General features: G+C 39.6%; 1 protein-coding gene across 4 annotated transcripts in view; it reads right to left on the bottom strand.

Moving 5' to 3' along the window:
• The window catches only part of LOC143902590 (uncharacterized), a 74,234-nt gene that overhangs the window by 30,657 nt on the left and 23,331 nt on the right, over positions 1 to 20,246 (bottom strand). For 2 of the 4 annotated variants that reach the window (XM_077415626.1, XM_077415625.1), the window contains 2 exons: positions 11,555 to 11,655; positions 6,758 to 8,990 (listed from right to left, as the gene is read on the bottom strand). In XM_077415626.1, coding sequence (XP_077271752.1) covers positions 6,758 to 7,051 — 294 coding nt within the window. In that variant the 5' untranslated portion in view covers positions 7,052 to 8,990; positions 11,555 to 11,655. The other 2 variants (XR_013258418.1, XM_077415627.1) reach the window with 2 other exon arrangements.

The following is a 20,246-nucleotide window of genomic DNA, read 5'->3' as shown; positions in this document are numbered from 1 at the left end:
GAACCGGTGTTGCGCGCTGCGCGGCCGGCCGTGGACGCACGCGTGTGCGTGCGTGCGTGGCGGCGACGGCTCGCTCTCCCGAGGCCGTGGCTCGCGTAAGTATATACGGAAGGGATAATGTCGCAGCATCCTCCTGAAACACCGTGGAACGACCGTGTCGTCGCGTCCACTCGACCGATGTTGCTCCTTTTTAGCAAGGGACGTGTATACGCACGTATCCTTGAGTGCTGGCGGAAGGACGCGGCGGTTTCCCATTATCAGGCCTTGGAACGCGTCATTAATTATAGATAGATACATGCACACGTCAGGCTTCTACATGAGCTTTAGAATGAAAGAATGAGTACATTAATGGTGAGACGGACGGGATCGTAAATTGCAGGGTGGATCATTGAAGGGATTTTCTTGTGGATTCTGAAGTGTAATTAACGAGAGACACAATGAAAACATATAAAGTACGTAAAATACAAGTCCACGAAGCATTCTTATGTAATTTTTTTTATGAAGAAACAAAATGACCACGATGAACATCGCGCATCAGTCTACGATAGATCACATTTTATTTTAACTAAAGATACCATTGTGCGTTAGAAATGATGTGTTTTTCATGTTTCTAAATATTTTTTATCAAAAACATTAGTTTCCGATTTTTAATAAACCACTGTAGACGAATATATTACTGATGATTAAAAGACCTTGTAAATATTCTTTTAAGAATGTTTAAAAGAGACGATAAGAATAGGAGCGTATATTTATGAAATCAACGCTGTAAATTATAAAAAAAAGTTGATAAGTAGATATTTTTTTCTAAGTTATTACATGCTGAGAATTCTGAGTAGCCATAGCTTTGAGTTCTAATATGCTTCTAACTGTTTCTAAACGTGTAATAAATTCAATACGATCTTGATAGAGATTGTATAGATACGACTAAGCACATATTCTTCACTGTAATGTATACGACGGTGAGTAGTAATAAATTTTCCTTCCTTAGAGAAGCAGCATAAATTAACGTTGTTCATAAGCAATCATAATTTGCATAATGCATTACCGCATTATTCTGCAAAAATTTACTTCTTTTCCATTATTTATATATACAAGAAATTTCTTCAATACTACATAAAAATCGTCTGAAATAGATGACTAAATGGCTGCAATCTGTGAATGCATTAATATTTTGACTCCCTCGATTCTCTTTGGTTATCACCAGCCATTGGAACCGCAGACCACACAGGATACACTACAGACTACCTAATTCCAATTTCATTTCAATTGAATCGTACCATGACGTGCAATGTGTCAAAAAGATAACGGTAGCCCGCGGTGGGAACTCGCAACAATGGCAATTTACTGTAATAACTCATTCGCGTATAGAAAGATTTCAAATAGTGCCAATGTGACCGCACAATCTTCGGGAAGCGCAGTATTTCTGTGGTATTACCGTGATAGAAGACCAATCAGCTTTCACTTTGAGAGATAAAGAAATGAACAGTTATTTTTTTCAAGTGCCCCCCTGCTGTCTAAAATTATCTATTCGCATTCGTAAAATATATAAAAGAGTAATAATTTCTAATTTCTCACTCAAACTTTATCTGCTCTCCTTTAAATCGACCGGGTATGGAAACACGATAAAAATGCAAATTACAATAGAGTACTACGCTGTAATGACCCACATATCACCAAGTGTTCCTTGAACGACGACATTTGTCACCTACCAACTATCCATAGAAACGGCACGATAATAATATATGATGCTTTGCTGCTGTCATTACGACAGGCACACATCGATATCAAACTGGTTCACGATGGTACAATAAAATTTGATAAATGCAGCGTAGGCGTCAACGTGGATATCTAATCTGGCGAAGATAGATCGATCGGACGCGGAATTGGAAGGAGAACGCCGAGAGATCCGCGGCTCCGGATCAACGGAGAAGACGAGAAAAACGCGATCCTGACCACCGCGGTGGGTTACTCCCGATCGTAAAATAACCGAGGCGCAGGAACCCGACGAAACGTGCAATTGAAGTGTCGAGCCGAGCGTGATTACCGTCATCAGCGAAGTTCAAATACCGGTGTAAACGCTTCGCACTTTCGAGTCGCTCGGATATACGATTGTATACGAGATCGTGAGCGCGGCTCCACACTTTGATTGGGGACCCGTATTACGGTGAATCGCGGCGGCTCCGCGAGCTGGCACGAGGAGAAATTGAAATCGTTTTCGAGCGCAAAATCGCTCGCTTCGGTAAAACTCGATGTCGTTACAAGTGGCACCACGATCCAACGCAACGATCGCCCGTTGTTCCGTTCGCAAGATCTTGCACATCATTTGCAATCATTTATTTCGCAATGATACTACGTGACGCGTCAGTACGACTCGCCTCGTTTTCTACGTTAACCATTGCCATGGCACTAGCAAAAGTGCAATTTACTATTGTAGATTTTAGCGTATTGGGTGTGAGCTATTTTCTGTACACACCTTATTATACGAATAACTTAAATTAGCGACAATTTTTAAGCTGCTTCTTATATTACACTATATATATATTTTTTTTTTCATTAGTTTCCAACAAATTTAATTTTAGTAAAAGCTACTTAAAATGCGATTAAGATGATACGTTAGATTTTTTTCATTGTTTAATGTATTATCCTTTCGATTACTTTACTTGTATGCATACAAGTTGCGAGAGTATTTCATAATATCTTAAATTTTATATCTAATTCCTGAAATAAAGCGATAATAAGAAAATAGCACAAGTTACATAATTTCATGTTTAATATTAAGAAACTTATAAGAAAAAAGAATTATATTTTTCTTATAAAAGTGCTCGCGTGAGTTTTTATTATTGAAAAAACATTTATATCCATTTCCCATTGCATAATCTGCATTACATATTGCTGCAATAAAGCAATTAAATATATAGATGGAAATAACATATCGAGTAGCATTTATAATATAAGGCAAATTATAACTTAAGACAGAATTGTGTGTGTGCAATGGTGCTCTCACATTAAATAATATATACATAAAATCGTAGTTATACCGAGCAAATAAATCGTATCTTGAACAATAAATTACCTTGTGGTTACGCTGCGATGACGCCGGGAGATGCAATTGGGTTCACGTGACCGCCAATTTCCTCTTACGCTTCATTTTTAACGGCGACGTGATATCTATAGTTCGATCGATATAAATATCTTTCGCGGGTATCTGTTTACGGGGGGGCAGTGTAATGAGAGCCGTTCGACCCGCGCCTATCGCCATAAATTGCACACTTAGTCGCACACACTTAATTCTCCATTTACTTTAGTGTAATGGCGATGATAGTGAACGGAAGCGATAAGCTTGACGTTACTTTGTTACGTAAACGAACTGCGCGACAAGTAATTAATCATTCAATGCCGTTATGTTTTTTTCAATAAAAAAGATAACTTTCTCGTGCGTCTCACTTTCATCGCTTGCGTTTTGCAAGAAGAGCGTATATTTTTAATTTTATTGTTACGCGAATATGTGACTGCATGATTTATGGCGCTTTTTGTTCATAGTTATGACTATATGTCTTTTAGTTATGTTTATGTTTTTATTTTAGCTTCAATTGCTGAACTTGAGATATGCATCAATGTATCATAAAATCTCTCTTTCATCCTTTATATTTTATTTAAAAAATATAATTCTTAATTTGTGATTATTTTCAAATACATGTAATTCATGCCGACTTTTATTTATAATTACGATAATTATGTTCAAGACTTTTTAAGCCTGTATATAGCAGACTACGGATTGAGATTGGATTGAAAGTTAATCAATCAGAATAAAAAAAACTAATCTCAAGTTTAGTGATCGAAATTTGCTCTAATTAGTCAAATTTCAATCTAATCTCAATCCCAATCCGTAGTAGCTGATACTTTAGCTTCATTTCGCGAACTTGAGATATGCATCGATGTATCGTAAATTTTTTCATCGTTTGTATTTTATTTAAAAAAGTATAATACTTAATTTTTATTGTACAATACATGTAATTGTGTAATTTACGCGGACTTTTATTTATAATTACAATGATATTTATGTCTTTTTACTTTATAGTTTTATTTTTCGAACCTGAGATATGCATTATTGATGTGTCGTAGAACTATTTTATCGCTTGTATTTTACATATACAGTAGAATTCTTAATTTTGACTTCACAATATGTGCAATTATGTAATTTATTTCAATTTTTTTTTATATTTATTAAAATATGCATCACGGTTCGTATTCTCTGAAATATTATGGTCAATAAACGACTTGTTATATACTTGGCGATACTAACTACGCCATCTTGTGTTGCAGCATTCAGATTGCAACCGCATTCGCGCAATGTGGCGGCCTCTGCACAAGTCAAGTGGAAACATTTGTTCTACTTCCAGGAAAAGTATTGACCAGTCCTAAAATTAGCATTTATATATATTCTGTTTAATTTTAATTTTTACATGAATTTTTTAATAAAACAAATAATTCTTTGGAAAGTTTTATCTATTACTGTTTACTATTATTATTATTTATAAATTAATATTTTATTTCAATTACAATATTTAATACAAAAATATTTATTAAAATAAAATTCCAAAAACTGTTCCCGCTTTAATTATTTTGACAATTATGGGTTTCTAATTATATCAATATAATAAAAAATGCTGCGAAGATATTAAGACATTATGCAATTCATTAACGAATCCATCCTTTAACGAAATAAGATATGCTGAGAAAAATAATAGTTGCAAACGATCACAATCAGATATTAGAATGTTTTTAGTTCGCGACATCTTTTTATCATTGCAGCGCCTTTTCTCGCAACAATTTAACTTCGTCGAGTGCTGCGATCAATTTGCATGATCTATCAATCCCGAACGCGATCGTACACGACTCTCAATTATTCACCTAAGTTCGCGACGATCCCCTCTCGCCAGGCGTATAGTCTCTAAAGACGATTCGCACGCGGCACGCAATTAACGTCCACAAGCTGCTTAATAATATAACGGTCAATTTGCCGCGATTAGTCGGCGTAATGATAGCTCCCCCGGATAATTTATTGTTAATTATTCTCGGCCGCGATACCCTCGTATACGTATATGTCCGTCAGGCGCCGACAACTAAATTGACAACTAATTGAAATATTGCTCGCGCCAGTAATAAGAAGAAAAATTATCTCACCGCCACGGAGTAATGTTAGAGTCCGCGCAAGTACTTAAACTCCTCCTTCTTCGTCTTGCCTTGTTCTCTTCTACCCTTTCGCTTAATCCAGCGTAGCCGTTTTCACATAAATTTTTTTTACAGAAAAGCGGTGATATTATCGAGATTAGATTATTTGGTTGATAGTCACTCAGATAATTTGCCATAATTATTAATTTGAAAAATGAAATATACCGTTCGATTAATTGCGACTGTTTAAATACAATTATAGATTTTAAATTCAATTTTACGCAGTTCCGAATCTCTCGCTGCGAAAAGCGCCGCATAATGAACTTTAATGGCCACTTTAAAAGCCTTATTGGATTACTTGCAAATAGGTTATTATTCAATGTAGAAGAAATCGAGAGTTTTTGAGAGATAGAGGGAATTGTGACGTATACAATTACATTACGTTCAATTTCAGAAAATAAACTACAAATCCAAGATTACTTCGGCTGTCATATATTTCTTAGCAATTTAATTTACATAACGCCTAAGGTCTACTTTTATACACTAACGAATAATATAGTTCAGTGATTCGGTGAAAGGAAATACAATTACGCAGACAAGATCAGTAAAATCTCAGATATCCTTTTCACGTTTTAATATTTATAATTTTTTACTATCAGCGAATTTTTCAGATGTTTTTAAAATTCTTCTTTTGCGAAATCTTATACGTTTATGGAATCGTCGAAGCCAATGATTCGAAGGTTTTGCTCGCTCCTCGCCCTTCTCCCTTTCTCAGGATGCAGCGAAGGCCAAGAAAAAGCCGACGGAGCTGGCATTACACAAGGTGCGCATAAAGTCCCATGAATTATCGCGTGGCTCGGCGCGCTCGGCGAGCGCAGCGGACTTACGTGTTCGAAGAAGCAATGCTCCTGGTATGGCCGCGGGATGGCTAGAACTGCCGATCCAACCTATACTTACCGTCACTGAGATAATCTAGCCCTAGCCTAACCCACCGTAATCCGAACAGCGAAGGGGAAGCCGCGAAATCTCGTGTTGAGACTCGCCGCGCTGCGAGACTCTTCCTATCCACCCGGCGAAACGTGTTTTATCTTCAATTCGATATATACCGTTCTTGGCTCTCGAGCACTTTCGACGCAAGTGGCAACTTAGTTTAGCTTGTTAAATGACATTCAGACAACTCTATTTACCGCAATTTACAACAGCTTTTGTATTCGCTGCTGCTATTTAAAGAGAATGAAGAAGAAAAAATTTCCTAGTTAATAATAGAAAGTATTCGCGACATTCTATTTCTTCTCCATTAGAATTTTGCAACCTGCATGATCAAAATATACGTACATAAAATATAAACGTTCAATCAAAATAAGACACACATCTATTCTGAAACATAAAGCGATATTTATCAATCAAGTAGTTTTTCAACTAAACCGTTAACAACAAAAGATTCAATTGAGATTCTTCGGTTTCTTGATTATTATCAATAATATATATAATATTGTCGCAATAAATACAATACAACTCTTTGCCTCTTTGAAGCAAACGAGGTAATATTCTATCGTCTCAAGATTCACGGACGTCCTGTACAAACCTGACAATGCTGCAATGGTCCGGGCTCGTGGGTGGTGTGGTATCCCATGGACGAAGACGGCCTCGACCAATGGGATTGGAACGTGGGTGGTTGCGGTGGTGTGAGTTTTCTTCGCCGGCCGTGGGTTTGCGTGGGCTGCACGGTCCGCAGGATGCAGCATCTTTCAAAATGGTGGTCCCCCCGAGACCGCGGCTCTCTCGTGACCATCACGTTCTCGTGCCGCATGCACGCCATTTCACGAAATCGCAACAATACCCCGGAGTCCCACACGCGGGCGCAGCACCACGCTGCCATTTCTTTTTTTTTTTGTACTTGCGCAACATTTTCTGAGTATCAAGATACTCACGCTAGAAAATGACTTCCACGAAGAAATTTCCGCTCTCTCGCCGACGTCGCGCGTAATCGATAGGCTCGCTCGCCGACGCCGTAGAAACGTTCCGATACAGTAGGCAAAAAAAAAATATCAAGCGAGGTGTAAAAATGATCGGATAAGTTATATTGTTTTCTGGGAACGTGCCTGGCGTGGTGTGACGACCTTATCGATTACTGATCGTATGATTAACAGCGAGTAAAAATTGCAACCGCAACGCGGTATGCTAGGAATGCTTCTAATATTGCGCGAATTACACGTAACTATATGTGCAGGTGTTCACTGAATATTCACTATACTTATCACATTATTGTGGAGTTATGAGATGTAATAAATAATCTTAATAAATATAAAATTATAGTAATGTATATAACAAACTAGCAAAAAATAATAAACTCATTTTCATGTACATTTATTGATCATAATTATTATAAAATTATAAAAATATTATATATATGTATAACATATAGCATTATATATAACATTTATTATTAAATTCTTCTCTGTTATAACCATAAACTTTTGTTTGGCTACACTATATCAGTGATAGCACCGCAAATTCAAGTGTGTTATTTTTACACGTATACACGTCTAAAAATGACACATTAAACTAAAACTCTTTTTACATGTTTCTTTATATGTTAAATTACGTCATTTAACACGTTTAATCGTATTAAATTAAAAGTTAATACGTTCAATCGTGTTAAATAACATATGATTTAAAACGGCAAGAAATGCATGTGTAAAAGAAAAACTTCAGCTAAAATAACACCCTTGGATTTGCAGTGAGAGGTAAAAAGAACAGGTACATACCTTGCAAGTAATTAAAGTTTTGGTCAAGAATCTACTTTTATCAAGGTGTCAAAAAATATTCAAATCTTGCGCGGAATAAATTGATCAGGGAAATTTCGAGGGGAGCATCTAAGAGTTAAGGCAATTAAACAAGATCATCCGTGACCGGCGTTCCTGCGTGACCACCCCGCAGCGAAATATTTCGCTCGGTCTCGAAACAGGTTTCCGAGAATTTTTCTTGAATTTTAATTGCGGCTTACACGTATCGTATAGGTAGGCATGGGGGGATAGGGCTCGTATAGATACGCTTGCTATCGAGTGCGATCGTGATGTAATATGTACGCCGTGCGTGTAATGGGCGTGTCGAGATTAAACCGGACCGCCGGCGCCATTCCGAGTTCGCGCTCTAAAAAATCTTTTTTTTTTCCTCCCCGCTGACGCACGTATCTCCACTATTTTCATAACACGCGAGAACATTGCGAAATGCGCAAAAATTTTGCGCGTAAGTAAACGGTTATGAATTTGCGCGCTTATCCCGCATTCCGCACACCTTGAGACGTTAAAAGATTACATTTGCAGAGATACAATCTGCGCCAGGAAGAAAAATGACAGTTTCTGAAACCGTCTAGTGTCTGAGAAAATAAACAACGAAAATAAAGCTAAACAGTTTCATGACTGACTTTGTGTTACGTTAAGATAATTTAAAATCTTGAGGTGCGAAGCTACCCCTACATTATTTTATTAATATTTGTTCTGCCTATATTAGTCATCAATCGCATGATGGCATAAGCTCGGAATAATAATATGCTTTTCGAGTGCGTAACATTATGCAATTAATAATCCTGTAATTAATCGCGTTTTTCTTCATCATTTTGCGATAGAAACTGGTAATCCGGAATTTGATTAATAGTCCGGCACTTATTATATAGAGAAGAAATTTGCATATTATTATTCGATTAATTATGCAGCCGTCACTTTCGCAAAAAGCTCTTCCGAGGATAATCTTCTAGCTGCAGTCGTCTTAACAAGACTTGTTACAGATCCTTTTAGTCTTCCTCGCGCGGGACAAATCTGGAAACAAATAAAATTAATCGCGGCTGATTTATGTCTCGAGTTTCGTAATTTATCGCGTCATTCTCAGCATCAGGCAGCAAATTCGATCAGATATGTCAGCATCGTCGTTCGCTTGGCGTGTTTCTAATTTAATCGCAATTCACAGGTCGCCCATTTTATTCGATTATTTTCGGCGTTATTACTTTTACATGGAGTTCAAATGAAGTCGTGACATCAATAAGCCGTCGCGGGTTTCCGCCGCTGCATGTTTGTAAAAAAGGCAATTTTGCATGATCACTGATAAAAATACAACCGCGGGCTTCTTTCGCGCTCGCTAGATTACAATCGACCGAGGTAGTCGTGACTAGCGGCACTATCATTCGGGCTTCCCGTGGCAGCCAACTAATATTACGACATTTTCGAGCAAGGTCTCACCGATATCGGTACCGTCAAACCATCGCAAATTTTGCAACTTTCCAAATTTAAATTTAACAAAATCCTGCTAAGTCTCACGTGCCACTGCGTTATCACTGTTATGTTAATACAGTACTTGCCATATCACACGTTTATCTAGAATTATATGCTATCGCTACGCGGCTACAACTTTCGTCGAATTTAAATTATAGCTCGTTAACGTACTTTCCTGTACATTTTGATAAGTTAAACAAGCGCTAAATGATGAATGAGTTTAAATAGTCAATTAATCAATCATTTTAATTCGTTTCGCACAACTTTCTTATTGCGTTTCCGATCCCTCAAGATTTCAGAAATTAAGATCGAGTTTAAGTTTAATAAAAATAAAGGTAGCTATAATAAATACGAATTGGATCAATAACTTTCAGTTTTATTTTTATAAAAGTATATATTTTATAATTATATGCTTCTTTCACAGCAAGTCCTTCTTATAATACGGACACTTTACAATCGTAATACCGATGCAAATCCTATTCTTTCATGCTACTAAGATTCAAGCAAAGTGATCGTGACTAGTGGCACTATTGCTGAAACGTCCTGTAGAAAGACTGGCTAATACCTCTGGGTTCTCAGGCAAGGTCTTCTCCATGTCGGTTCCTTGGAAACAATTACGCCTCGTGGGTTATAATAACGAACCGTTCCTCTAGAATCGTACGTACATATGTATACGTGCCGTGCGCACAAACGCACATGTACATAATAGCGTAGATGAGCTGCGCTTTTATCGCGAGCGTGAGCATCAAGTGCGTACTACGAAGACGGATGGCCTCGTAAATCTATTGGCAGCGCGCATTCTCTCGTTTTCGCATTCTACTTTCTTCTTTTCTAACACGGCGAGGGCAACTCCTAAAGCCAACTCGACTCGAGATTTATCGCCTAATGTCAAAATGCCGATGGCGAACTAAATCGCTCTAGAAAGGCATTATTGCTATTCGAGTTTCTCCAGTGGCTATTCAAAACGATAAAATAATATCTGTATACTCTATTCGTATTAGCAAAAGAGATTAATATTAATTGCAGACAATGATAGCAGCAAGATGTACACAAAATAAACGGAACGCACAAGTAGCCTAACACTTCAATTTGGATTAGCAAATAAATATCAGAATCTCATGATTAGTACAATAAATTTTTAAAAATATTACGAAAGCATCCTTAAACCAAAAACAATGGTCGAGAGCGATTGTCATCGAAACGACAATGTCACTTTTGTTCCGTCAATAATCATGCAGCATTTTTATTGCATGATATTAACTAAGAAGAATTACAAAATTGCAAAAGTTTATGATATTCTCAAACAAGTGCCTACGATGCATAACATTCTATCGTCTTAGCACGAGCGTAGTTAGTAAAGCAGCTAATTCCTGTGTAAGTTAAAGGGTTAAGCAAGTCTTACGTCCCAGTGTCGATTTAACGATGTACTGCAAGCTGAGACTGTCTTGTTATTTATATCGTATGTCATATGTATGTACTTATTTATAATTGACGGACAATACGGGAATTACTAAAGCCGTTTTGGATGCATTATTCGCGACACTGACTACGTTTATACATCGGCTTGTAATCCGGTTTAATAACTACCTTTTAATACTATCCGATCCAAGATTTTTCTTCTTTTGATCATAAATGATCATTTATAAATATGAGGTTTTTCGATATTTTAACTACAACTTTTAGTATACAATATATATCAAAGATTGTTTCAAATGTTTAAAGTATCAAAATAGGTTCATATATTTAAATGATCGTTATAATCAAAAGAAGAAAAATTTTGGATCGGATACGGTATTTGGTATATTGGAGTATACGGTAGTTACTAAACCGATTACAAGCCGCCGTGTAAACGTATAGTCATTTAGCTGACCGTTCTTTTTCTTCGTACAAATTTCAGTCACCAAACGATTGTAATTTGCCTTGTGTCATTTTACGGTTTCCTACTTAATGTCTCGCCATGAATAACAAACGGATCGTTGCCAATCGTTGCGCGACGATGATGTATTATTAGCGTAATGGTGCGGGTCAGCTGTCAAAAAGTAACGAACGCGCATCTCCTGCCCCCTTTTCGAGAATAACGAAATTGATAGAATTGCGTTTCTGTGATGGTATACCTGTCGTATGCCATGTGTGAAGCGGGCACGGCATCGCATGCTGGCGACAATTTTCGGAAAACGCCACGGATAGGCCCTTCTCGTAGTTCTTCCTCGCTACCCTGAAAGATAATCGTGCGCAAATGTTGATCAGCGCTGCATCTGACGAAGCCATTGTTGGAAACAAGCGAAAGATGGATATAAAATATTCAAGCCAGAGTTAGTCTTTTTTCAATGTAATATTAAGAAAATATTATAAATACCTTATTTATTATTCATACATAATTAATTATTAATTATATCTTAGGCTGTCAATTTGTTAAATATATCGATTTCTTTTCGTTTAATGTATAGGTACTTTACAATAGGAGCTTCTCAAAATCAGTCCTCTCTCTATCTTGCTTTTCTATGGCTCTCTCACGGGGCCCAGACGCATTCTTGTCCATCGCATTTCGATCCCCATACTTTCGCGAACACACGCTCCCTTAAAATCTTCACGTCGACAGTGGAGAAATAAATCCTCCCTCTCGCTTCTCAGCTCGCTTTCTCAAGCTGACACTCGCGAATTAACAGATCGCACAGTGGCAATTAAACCCCCCAAAAAGAATTCGAACACTTCGTGCCACGACGGTTCCCATGGTTGCGCTATGGTGTCGGTGTGCGGGAAGAGAACGGCGGGCGGTAATAAAAGAACACGAGCGAGATGCTCGCGAGGGGGATGAGGCACAAGAATCGTCGACAACCCTGGCATGATGCGCACGAGAAAGATCCCCTGCGTTGCGGCGAAGTCGTGAGACCGCAGTAAAAAAAGAAATGGAAACCGGAGAGAGGAAGAAACGGCGGTGGACCCCGGCGTGGATGCTGCGTCGGTGCGCAGAGGGCAATATTTACGAGAGGGGTTGGGTTCTGCGAGTCGGGTTCAGCCACGGAACATAATTGCACCGGCTGGGGTACCCTGATTTATTGGGTTATTACCGATCTCGGCGCAAGAAGAACGCGTGGTGTATGGGCTGCCTCGCCCGCGACCTGGTCCTCCGAGATCTGACAAAATGGCGGAGAAGAATATTGTTAAACGTACGAATATTCTACGAACGTAGTCACAACGGCAACATAAAGAATTGATGGAAGCTTGCTTAAAAATCTATAAGAGACTCGCGCAAAGAAATTGCAACACTTGTTCAAAATATTAAATATAGTCGTATAAATTTCATGTTGCTACAAGTAAAAGTGACAAGAGATGATTAATGAACCGTATTTCAACGCGCAAATAAAAATCATAGCAAAAAGAAGCATCAATTGACCGCGCTGCTTATATCTTCATAATTCGTAGTGCGACGCCAGTTAAGTGATCAAAATTACACGGCCATTAAACCACAATGTGACATTTATTACTTTCGAATAAATACCGTATCATTTAACTGTCAATAATTCTGTGTCTTCTTCGATCAAGCGCTATGTATATTTTTCGTGTTTAGTCTCCAGTTAGTTAAACTATATAATAATGGTCATTGAACTGCAAATAAAACATGTAATGACACGACAAGTCGCGATGTCTATATTATATGCAAATTGTACCATGTAATGTAACGGTATAAAATACTATAAAATGTACTATGAGACGTAAATACAATCATGTTTCTCACATTGTAATCATAAGTTGACCTTAGGTAACTTAGACTTAGACAGATAATAAATGATTATTATGTTTTCTTTTTCTTCATACTTTATATGTATACGAGTTATATATACGAGTATATGTTGATATAGTGAACAATAATAACAAATTACAAAATGCCTTCTTTTCACATGCCTATATTCCATCAGCTCGCCGCGTGCAGCCAGCGTCTCGAAAGGACTGGATCAGCGTGTAAAAGAATGAAACAAAGTGCGCTGCGTCTACCTAACATCAAATCTCGCATTGCGGCGCGTACGCCTTCGCTTTTACGCGTGGCAAATAAAACCAAGAGTCAGTCGACATCGAAATTATACGTATAGGTGGCATTGATGTATGGCCGAGCGGGTTTTGATAGACCCGACGGCCCTCGCGGCCGAGTTATAATCGCGCCGCGAATCGCATCGTTTTCTCGCCGAGCCGGAATCCTCCATTTTGAAACACACGCCGTGGTAACGTTAATGCTTGGTGTTCGTACCGTAGAAAGGATCAGCGCGGGATCATTGGATTTCAACTCCTCCTCAAATTACAATTATTATTTCTTGTGAATATTGCGCGCGAGTTCTTTAATTGCATATTTTTCATTGAGTATTGAACTTATTTATTCTATTTTACCTAAAGTTAGCTAAGGTCAACTTATATAATGTATCGCTTATTTCAATAAGAATAGATTAATACAATTCATTCGACATCTATATACAATTAATGTACGAATTTTCGTATTTTATCATCTTATTTGCTCTTTGGCATAAGAATTATGTATTAATATTGGTAAACCATATTTAATTCTACAGCACGATGGCTAGATTTGAATCTCTATCGTGATCCACAAAGTAACATATACGAGCGTCATGTTTCGCGTGCCGTAAAACGATAGCCGTAAATATATAATTAATTAAGTGCTAGTTGATTACTTTCCTGGGATCGCTAATGAGCAAAGGCCGGCGTCGTCCAATTTGTTAATAGGCGTTCTTATAGATTTCCGTTTAATCGCTGAAAACATTCTCGTGCAAATGTTTTTGCACATGATTTCATTCAATTCATATTTTTAGCTTTATTTAATTGATATTGGGCTTAGGTAATTATATATAACGATATACGCGTAAATCAAATTGGAACATTCTAATCCGCTTGCTTGCGTGATGTAAGAAATGATTTTTTCGAAGGCGTCGCCGATTCGCGAATTCCGAAATAAAGCTTTGCTTTTTGCCGGCGTGCCCAGCACGACCGAGTATGGGGAATGGGTAGAAGCAACCTCGGCCTCAGGATATAAATCTTCCGCTGACAGATGCACCGCCCTCGACGTTCTGCATCGACCAACCAACCGACCAGAATTTCTAAGGGTTACGCCCTGAAAAACCCAGACTCGCCTTGGATGCCTATCGCATTTGCATGTCATTTCGAAGAAAACTATATCCCGCGAATAAATCTAAGAATGAAGGAGAAGCTCAATAAAACCGTCCGATGTATATACGGTCCTCTTAATCACTCTTTCTCGATGAAGCTCATTGTCTTTCTTACGTATATGCGATGCACAAAAGCGTGATATATCTGACTGGACATTTCTATTCTTTGATCAACGTAGTATCGGAATTCATATCTTTAGTGCAAAATTGTTGAAATTTGGATTTATATTCAATTAAAATTTAATTAAGATAAAATTCGATAAAAAATTAAAGATGCATTTTGTGTATTTAATTGTGCAGATAAGCCGCATATGTACATGCAGTGCTTCTACAAAGAACGCGATAAAGTGCCACGATGGTGAATAATTGGCAAGCAATTCCACGATGCGGCGAGTTCTACGAATTTTTGATGGGATTAATAAAATGAACGTGGGCATGGGAGGAAGTTAACCTCGAGAACGACGTGTGTCGCGTGATTCGTGAATTCCCCGCGGTTGGTTCTAGCCTTCGTTGTACTTGCATTCGTGACGATTCGCGCCGTCGCGCGTCGGCGAGTACCTAACGTATAGCATGCGTTCCCGCGTACGCAACGATAGATCGTCTTCGCACGTGTATGCGCCTTCGGCTACATGTACATCAACACACGTGTGACGAGTTTTCCTCCCTCGAGGATACACGGACGCTAGCCTGTCACGCGATTCTTCTGTAAGAATTGCATCGAATCCCGCTGTTGCTTCGAGGACTTGAGAAATTTCAAAAAGCTGCTATTCCAGAAAACATATCACCGTTTTTTATTGAGCTTTAAGACATTCAAATTAATGTAGTTGATCCTTTAATAATATTTAAATGTATATTAAAAATAATAAAATATTTATGTTCAGTGCGTGTAAAGTTAATGGAGTAAAAGGCAGTGTGAATTGCACATGATAGTTGACTATTTTAAACATTCAGAAATTTACTGTTATTGTAATTTTAATACGCAGAAGGCGATTGCGCTCTGAAAATCTAAATAATATAGTAGTGAAGATTACTATTTATGTGAAGAAATATACAAAAATTTAATCGGCGTAGATTCTATAACATGTTTTACAAAGATCGGGACATGTTATACTAACGGAGAATATCTTATCGCGTTGCGGAGGGTTCTTTCCGCACTAATAGTGCGGAATCTCGTTCTTTCCTCGCCGCTCTCAGCGCTACCATTGTACGACGCGGCAGAGATCGATGAATATTCACGAGGAGAACAAGCCCGATCGCTCTTCCTCGCGACGGCCCTGACTTATGTCTACTGTCGGATTTTTCCTTATGCCGTCGTACTTGGCCTGAGATTTAATACGAACGTGAGGCTTCCTGAGAGCCTATCATAATTCTCTTCCCTCCAACTCCACCATGTACTTCTTACTGATATTACTCCATCCATTTTAAAGAGACGTTTACGATGTACTTTGTAATATCGATTTTGTAATCAAACGACTCAAAGGAATTTTTCAAAGATGTAGAATATATGCACGACTATATACACAATATTTACATAGTAAAAGGCATCGTGTATCTCCTGCAGATTTTTTTAAGGCATTACAGATTTTTTAAATTCTTTAATTAATTCTTTGAATTAAATCTTTATAAAAAAAAATTCCTTTAAAATTAAATATACAATAAAATTATATTATTCGCTGGCGTCAGGATTATAGCACGTAAAGTACACAATACGTGAAATTCAATTACGTTGCGTTCGCATCGAAGTTTCGTTCCCGCCATTTCGCAAAACGTTGTGAAATTTTCGTGCGGCTCACAGTCGTTCGGCGGGAGGACTTGAGGCCCAGCGTCGGGGCCCGGAGGTCGTGCATCAACAGAGTCTGGCAGGATAATAGCTCTCCCTTTCGAGGAGTCTTATTGTCGGACCATGCGTCAAGTGATTGATAGGCACCGAACCGTAGAGCGGAGCGCCACGATATTTCGAAAGCTGCACGCGCGCGCAGGGCAAGAGAACGACGGCCGCAAGAGCTCGTGATGCGATGAGGAACGCGCGCGGTACGCCTGCACGCGGAAACTCGCGTGAGAATCTCACTGTATTCCGGCCGAGTCCGCCCGCGGACTCGGATGCAATCTTCCTGGATCACGGTCATGAACTTCCTATACGTGGAGAGCGATCAAGGCCGCTAGTTTCGCAGCGGACGGAGAAAAATCGATAATCTGATATTTCGTCCGCAACGCGTAAACACGCTATCTTATTACGAGCTGATACACGGGGCATCTTCCTTTTCAATCTGGTAACGGATAATAATGCCAAGACATTGTATGCAACAAAATACCGAAAATTATTTGAACAGTTATTAGACACATCGGCTTTGTTACACTTTATTCACATGATTGTGTAAATTGTGGAATGTTTCAATTTTTATAATTGAGAGTAATCACGCATTTAATAATCCATTCAATATTCCTTTCATTTTTAATGCTTTAGAAATCATAAAATTACTTTAATATTAATAATAAAGTTTATATAAAGTGTAGCCAACTTAAAAATAGATAAGGAAGGTTCATATTATCTGCAAATTTTAAAAAGCGATATCGCCATGTGTCAAATACGCAAAAATAAAAGTTTAATATTAAATTTCTAAACCGTTTTCTCTCTATAACCACGCGAGTGCATCGCTCGTCGTACGTTCATCCAATCATAGTTGTCGCTCCTTAAATCCAATTCCGTCGCAAACTGCCTCAAAGTGATTTTCCACGACGGAACTAGAACCGCAATAAGGAGGGTGTGCTGAAGAAGGTAGCAATTTGACCGGCCGGCGGAGTTCGTTGCACCTTGCTATGTCGGGGGGCTCTTTCTTCCCTCTTTTAACCATCACGTCGCTCGATTTTTGGTAACAGTGCCAAGAACGGTGTACAATGTCAATGTTGTGCGCGCGGTTGACATGGTGGTAGGCGGTTCGTCTACCGGGACGCTCATTATCCCCGGAGAATATTGGTTTCGGAGGCGTATATAATGTCGGAGACCGGTGGTCATCTGCCGCGTGGTCCGCTCTGTATGTCAGGTGGAGCCATGCAGCAGGCTGCGCGACTCGACCTCTCTTGCTCTCGCATATCATTATGAAAATTGTGCTCGAAAGGTGTAAGCCGCGAGTTGTAAGCCGCACGGCCGTGCATGTGCGGCGGCGGCGGCGCGGCGGGCACGCGGGCACACACACACACGCACGCACACACACACACACACATGCGTGCTGTATGTAATTCCTGATTGAAGGGATCGTCCGCGGAGAAATAGCAGGCCCGACCGTAACCGACACGTGGTTCACGCCCGAACGCGGAACGAACAAAAGCTGGAAACCCTTTAACACTTTAACTCCTAGCCTCGCGTGTAATCGCCGGCGTAAACAGACTGTATACGCTTCGCGAAATGAGTAACAATGCTCATGCCGCCGTTGCGCGTTATATATAATCTTACAGTTGCTCGGGGTTCGGTTGGCATTCCGCGTACTGTGTCGAAAGGTTGATGCGACAAGGGCAAGTGGAAAATATACAGATAGAACAAAGCGCAAGTGAGCTTTACTTTCTTATACACAGAGAAATGCCATTCCGGAATATTTCGAGGTAATACGGAATTTACAACAAAAATTACAAGTTTGTAAAGTAGTGGTATTCGCCCAATTTAACCGTAATTACGGTGATGCATAGCTATTAAAAATTATGGCTTCATACATTTGCCTCGCAACACACTCTGACAATTCTTCACTGGTATCTTCTCACGAACACTTCCCAGGCGACTGAAATAACGCGGCGTAAGCCGTCGGCAGAGCGAGAGCGTACGCAGCAAGAATCGCGTGGTGTTAACTACGGAACCGGCAACTTCCGACGGATGGAAATGCTTGGAGAAGTCTCTCCCTTCGAACAAGAACTACGTCGACGCACATTCCCTCGAAGAGTCTCTCGCCCGTACGCGATGCGCTCTGATATATGCAGACATACAGCGAGGAATCTGCTTTAGATACAAGTCCCTATAGCATGCGAGCACGTATCCAAGCGTGCGTCTACCGGGCGGTCGGTCCGGCATTAGTTCTGCAGACGTTGGCATGCGTATATCGGTCGTAGTGGATGTATACAAGGCGCCCGGGCTATGAGCTACCGCCACCGGAAACCATTCTTTCACTGGCCGCCCTCTCGGTACCTTTTCCGGTGCGGAGACTGTAAATCTCCCGTGGCACGCCAACCGTTCCGTGGAACTCGCCCAGAGTCCTCTAAGGTGCGCTATTTTCATGGCTCACCCCCCGGCCTTGCCCTTCCATGATTGAGCGGCTTAGATCACCTCCGCCGATCGACGAAAGCTTACGAGATACCGCGCGGTGAGTTACACCCTCCTCAGGCACCTAGGAAGTTTCTGTCGGAACACGGTAAGCTATACGGTGGTTATAGTTGACCGGGGCTAACCGCCGCACTTATACGAATGTGTTATTCGGTTTCGTTTTCGCTCAGACAAGTCAGCTAATACCAGGTATCCCGCGCGCAAATGAAAGATTCGCGTAGGCCGCCTTTTATAGTTGTTATGATTTATGCATGAGAGGTAGTTACGTATAAAATTTGTATCAGAGTCTTGAGGCCCGAACTGTTTACATAAACTGTGTTAATATCATATTCAATGATAAAATCGCGCTTGAATTTCTTTCCGTTGGATAGCAAGTGGATTAAAAAATGTATTTCATAAAATTGTAATATTCAGATGAGATCTCATAAATCAGTATATAATTATTTCTCAAGTCAATAACTAGTTGACGTTGACTATCACTACCGTTTAATCATTCTTTAGATATCATATTTAGATATTATAATTTTTCTTGATCAGCTTCCGGTTACTTCACGTATTTATAGGCATATAGTAATTATATATGAATATATTCGTGAGAAGATAACGGTGCGCAAAAAATATGTGCGATAAACAATTCTCTATTAACGCCGCGCCATCATAACGGTTTACGTGGAATGCTTTCTTTCACTCTATCTCCTCTATCTCATCCTTCGGCGTCGTCGAAGCGAGACTTCATGCCACGACGAAGTTTTCCCGATGTAAACACCGCGTCTAGGGTCTAAAAAAGGAGCGCACGACCACAAAAATGCATTTTATAGCCATCCGCTTCCACCTCCGGTATTCGTCATCGTTTACCCGTCTCTTCTTTGTTAGTCCTGTTACCTTCGTCGTCTCCAAGGCATACTTGATCGCACTTTATGGCGTTCCCGTTAGGATATTGCGATAAATTTCAATCGGCAAGTCTCCTGCTTATCATTGTCCATTATCACCATTTCGAGAGCATCGTTGTCCCATTTATCTTTCCACGTTACGTTCAACAACGCTTTGAATCCAAAAAAAAAGATCTCACAATCGACATGCTACATTAACTGCATCTCAAAGCCACTCTCGGTAGATCTGTAACGGTTTTCACCCAGCAGCTATAATTCTATTCGACCTTCCTCCACTCGTCCTTCCGCTCACGATTACACCGGAGGCATTTGACGTGCGGTCGTCAGAATAGCTCTGCATCAGCTCTTCGCGGCGAATCGGTCGCATGCCTTGCGGTTAAGAGGTACGCAGGTTCGAATCATCGGTATCGATTCGGAGCTGCTGATACCAGACGCCACG

Source organism: Temnothorax americanus, unplaced genomic scaffold (assembly GCF_048541705.1).
Source record: "Temnothorax americanus isolate GAGA-0224 unplaced genomic scaffold, ASM4854170v1 Scaffold4, whole genome shotgun sequence".
Taxonomy (NCBI): Eukaryota; Metazoa; Arthropoda; class Insecta; order Hymenoptera; family Formicidae; genus Temnothorax; species Temnothorax americanus.
The sequence above is the reverse complement of the archived record's forward strand: the minus strand, read 5'-3'. Positions and strand labels throughout refer to the sequence as shown.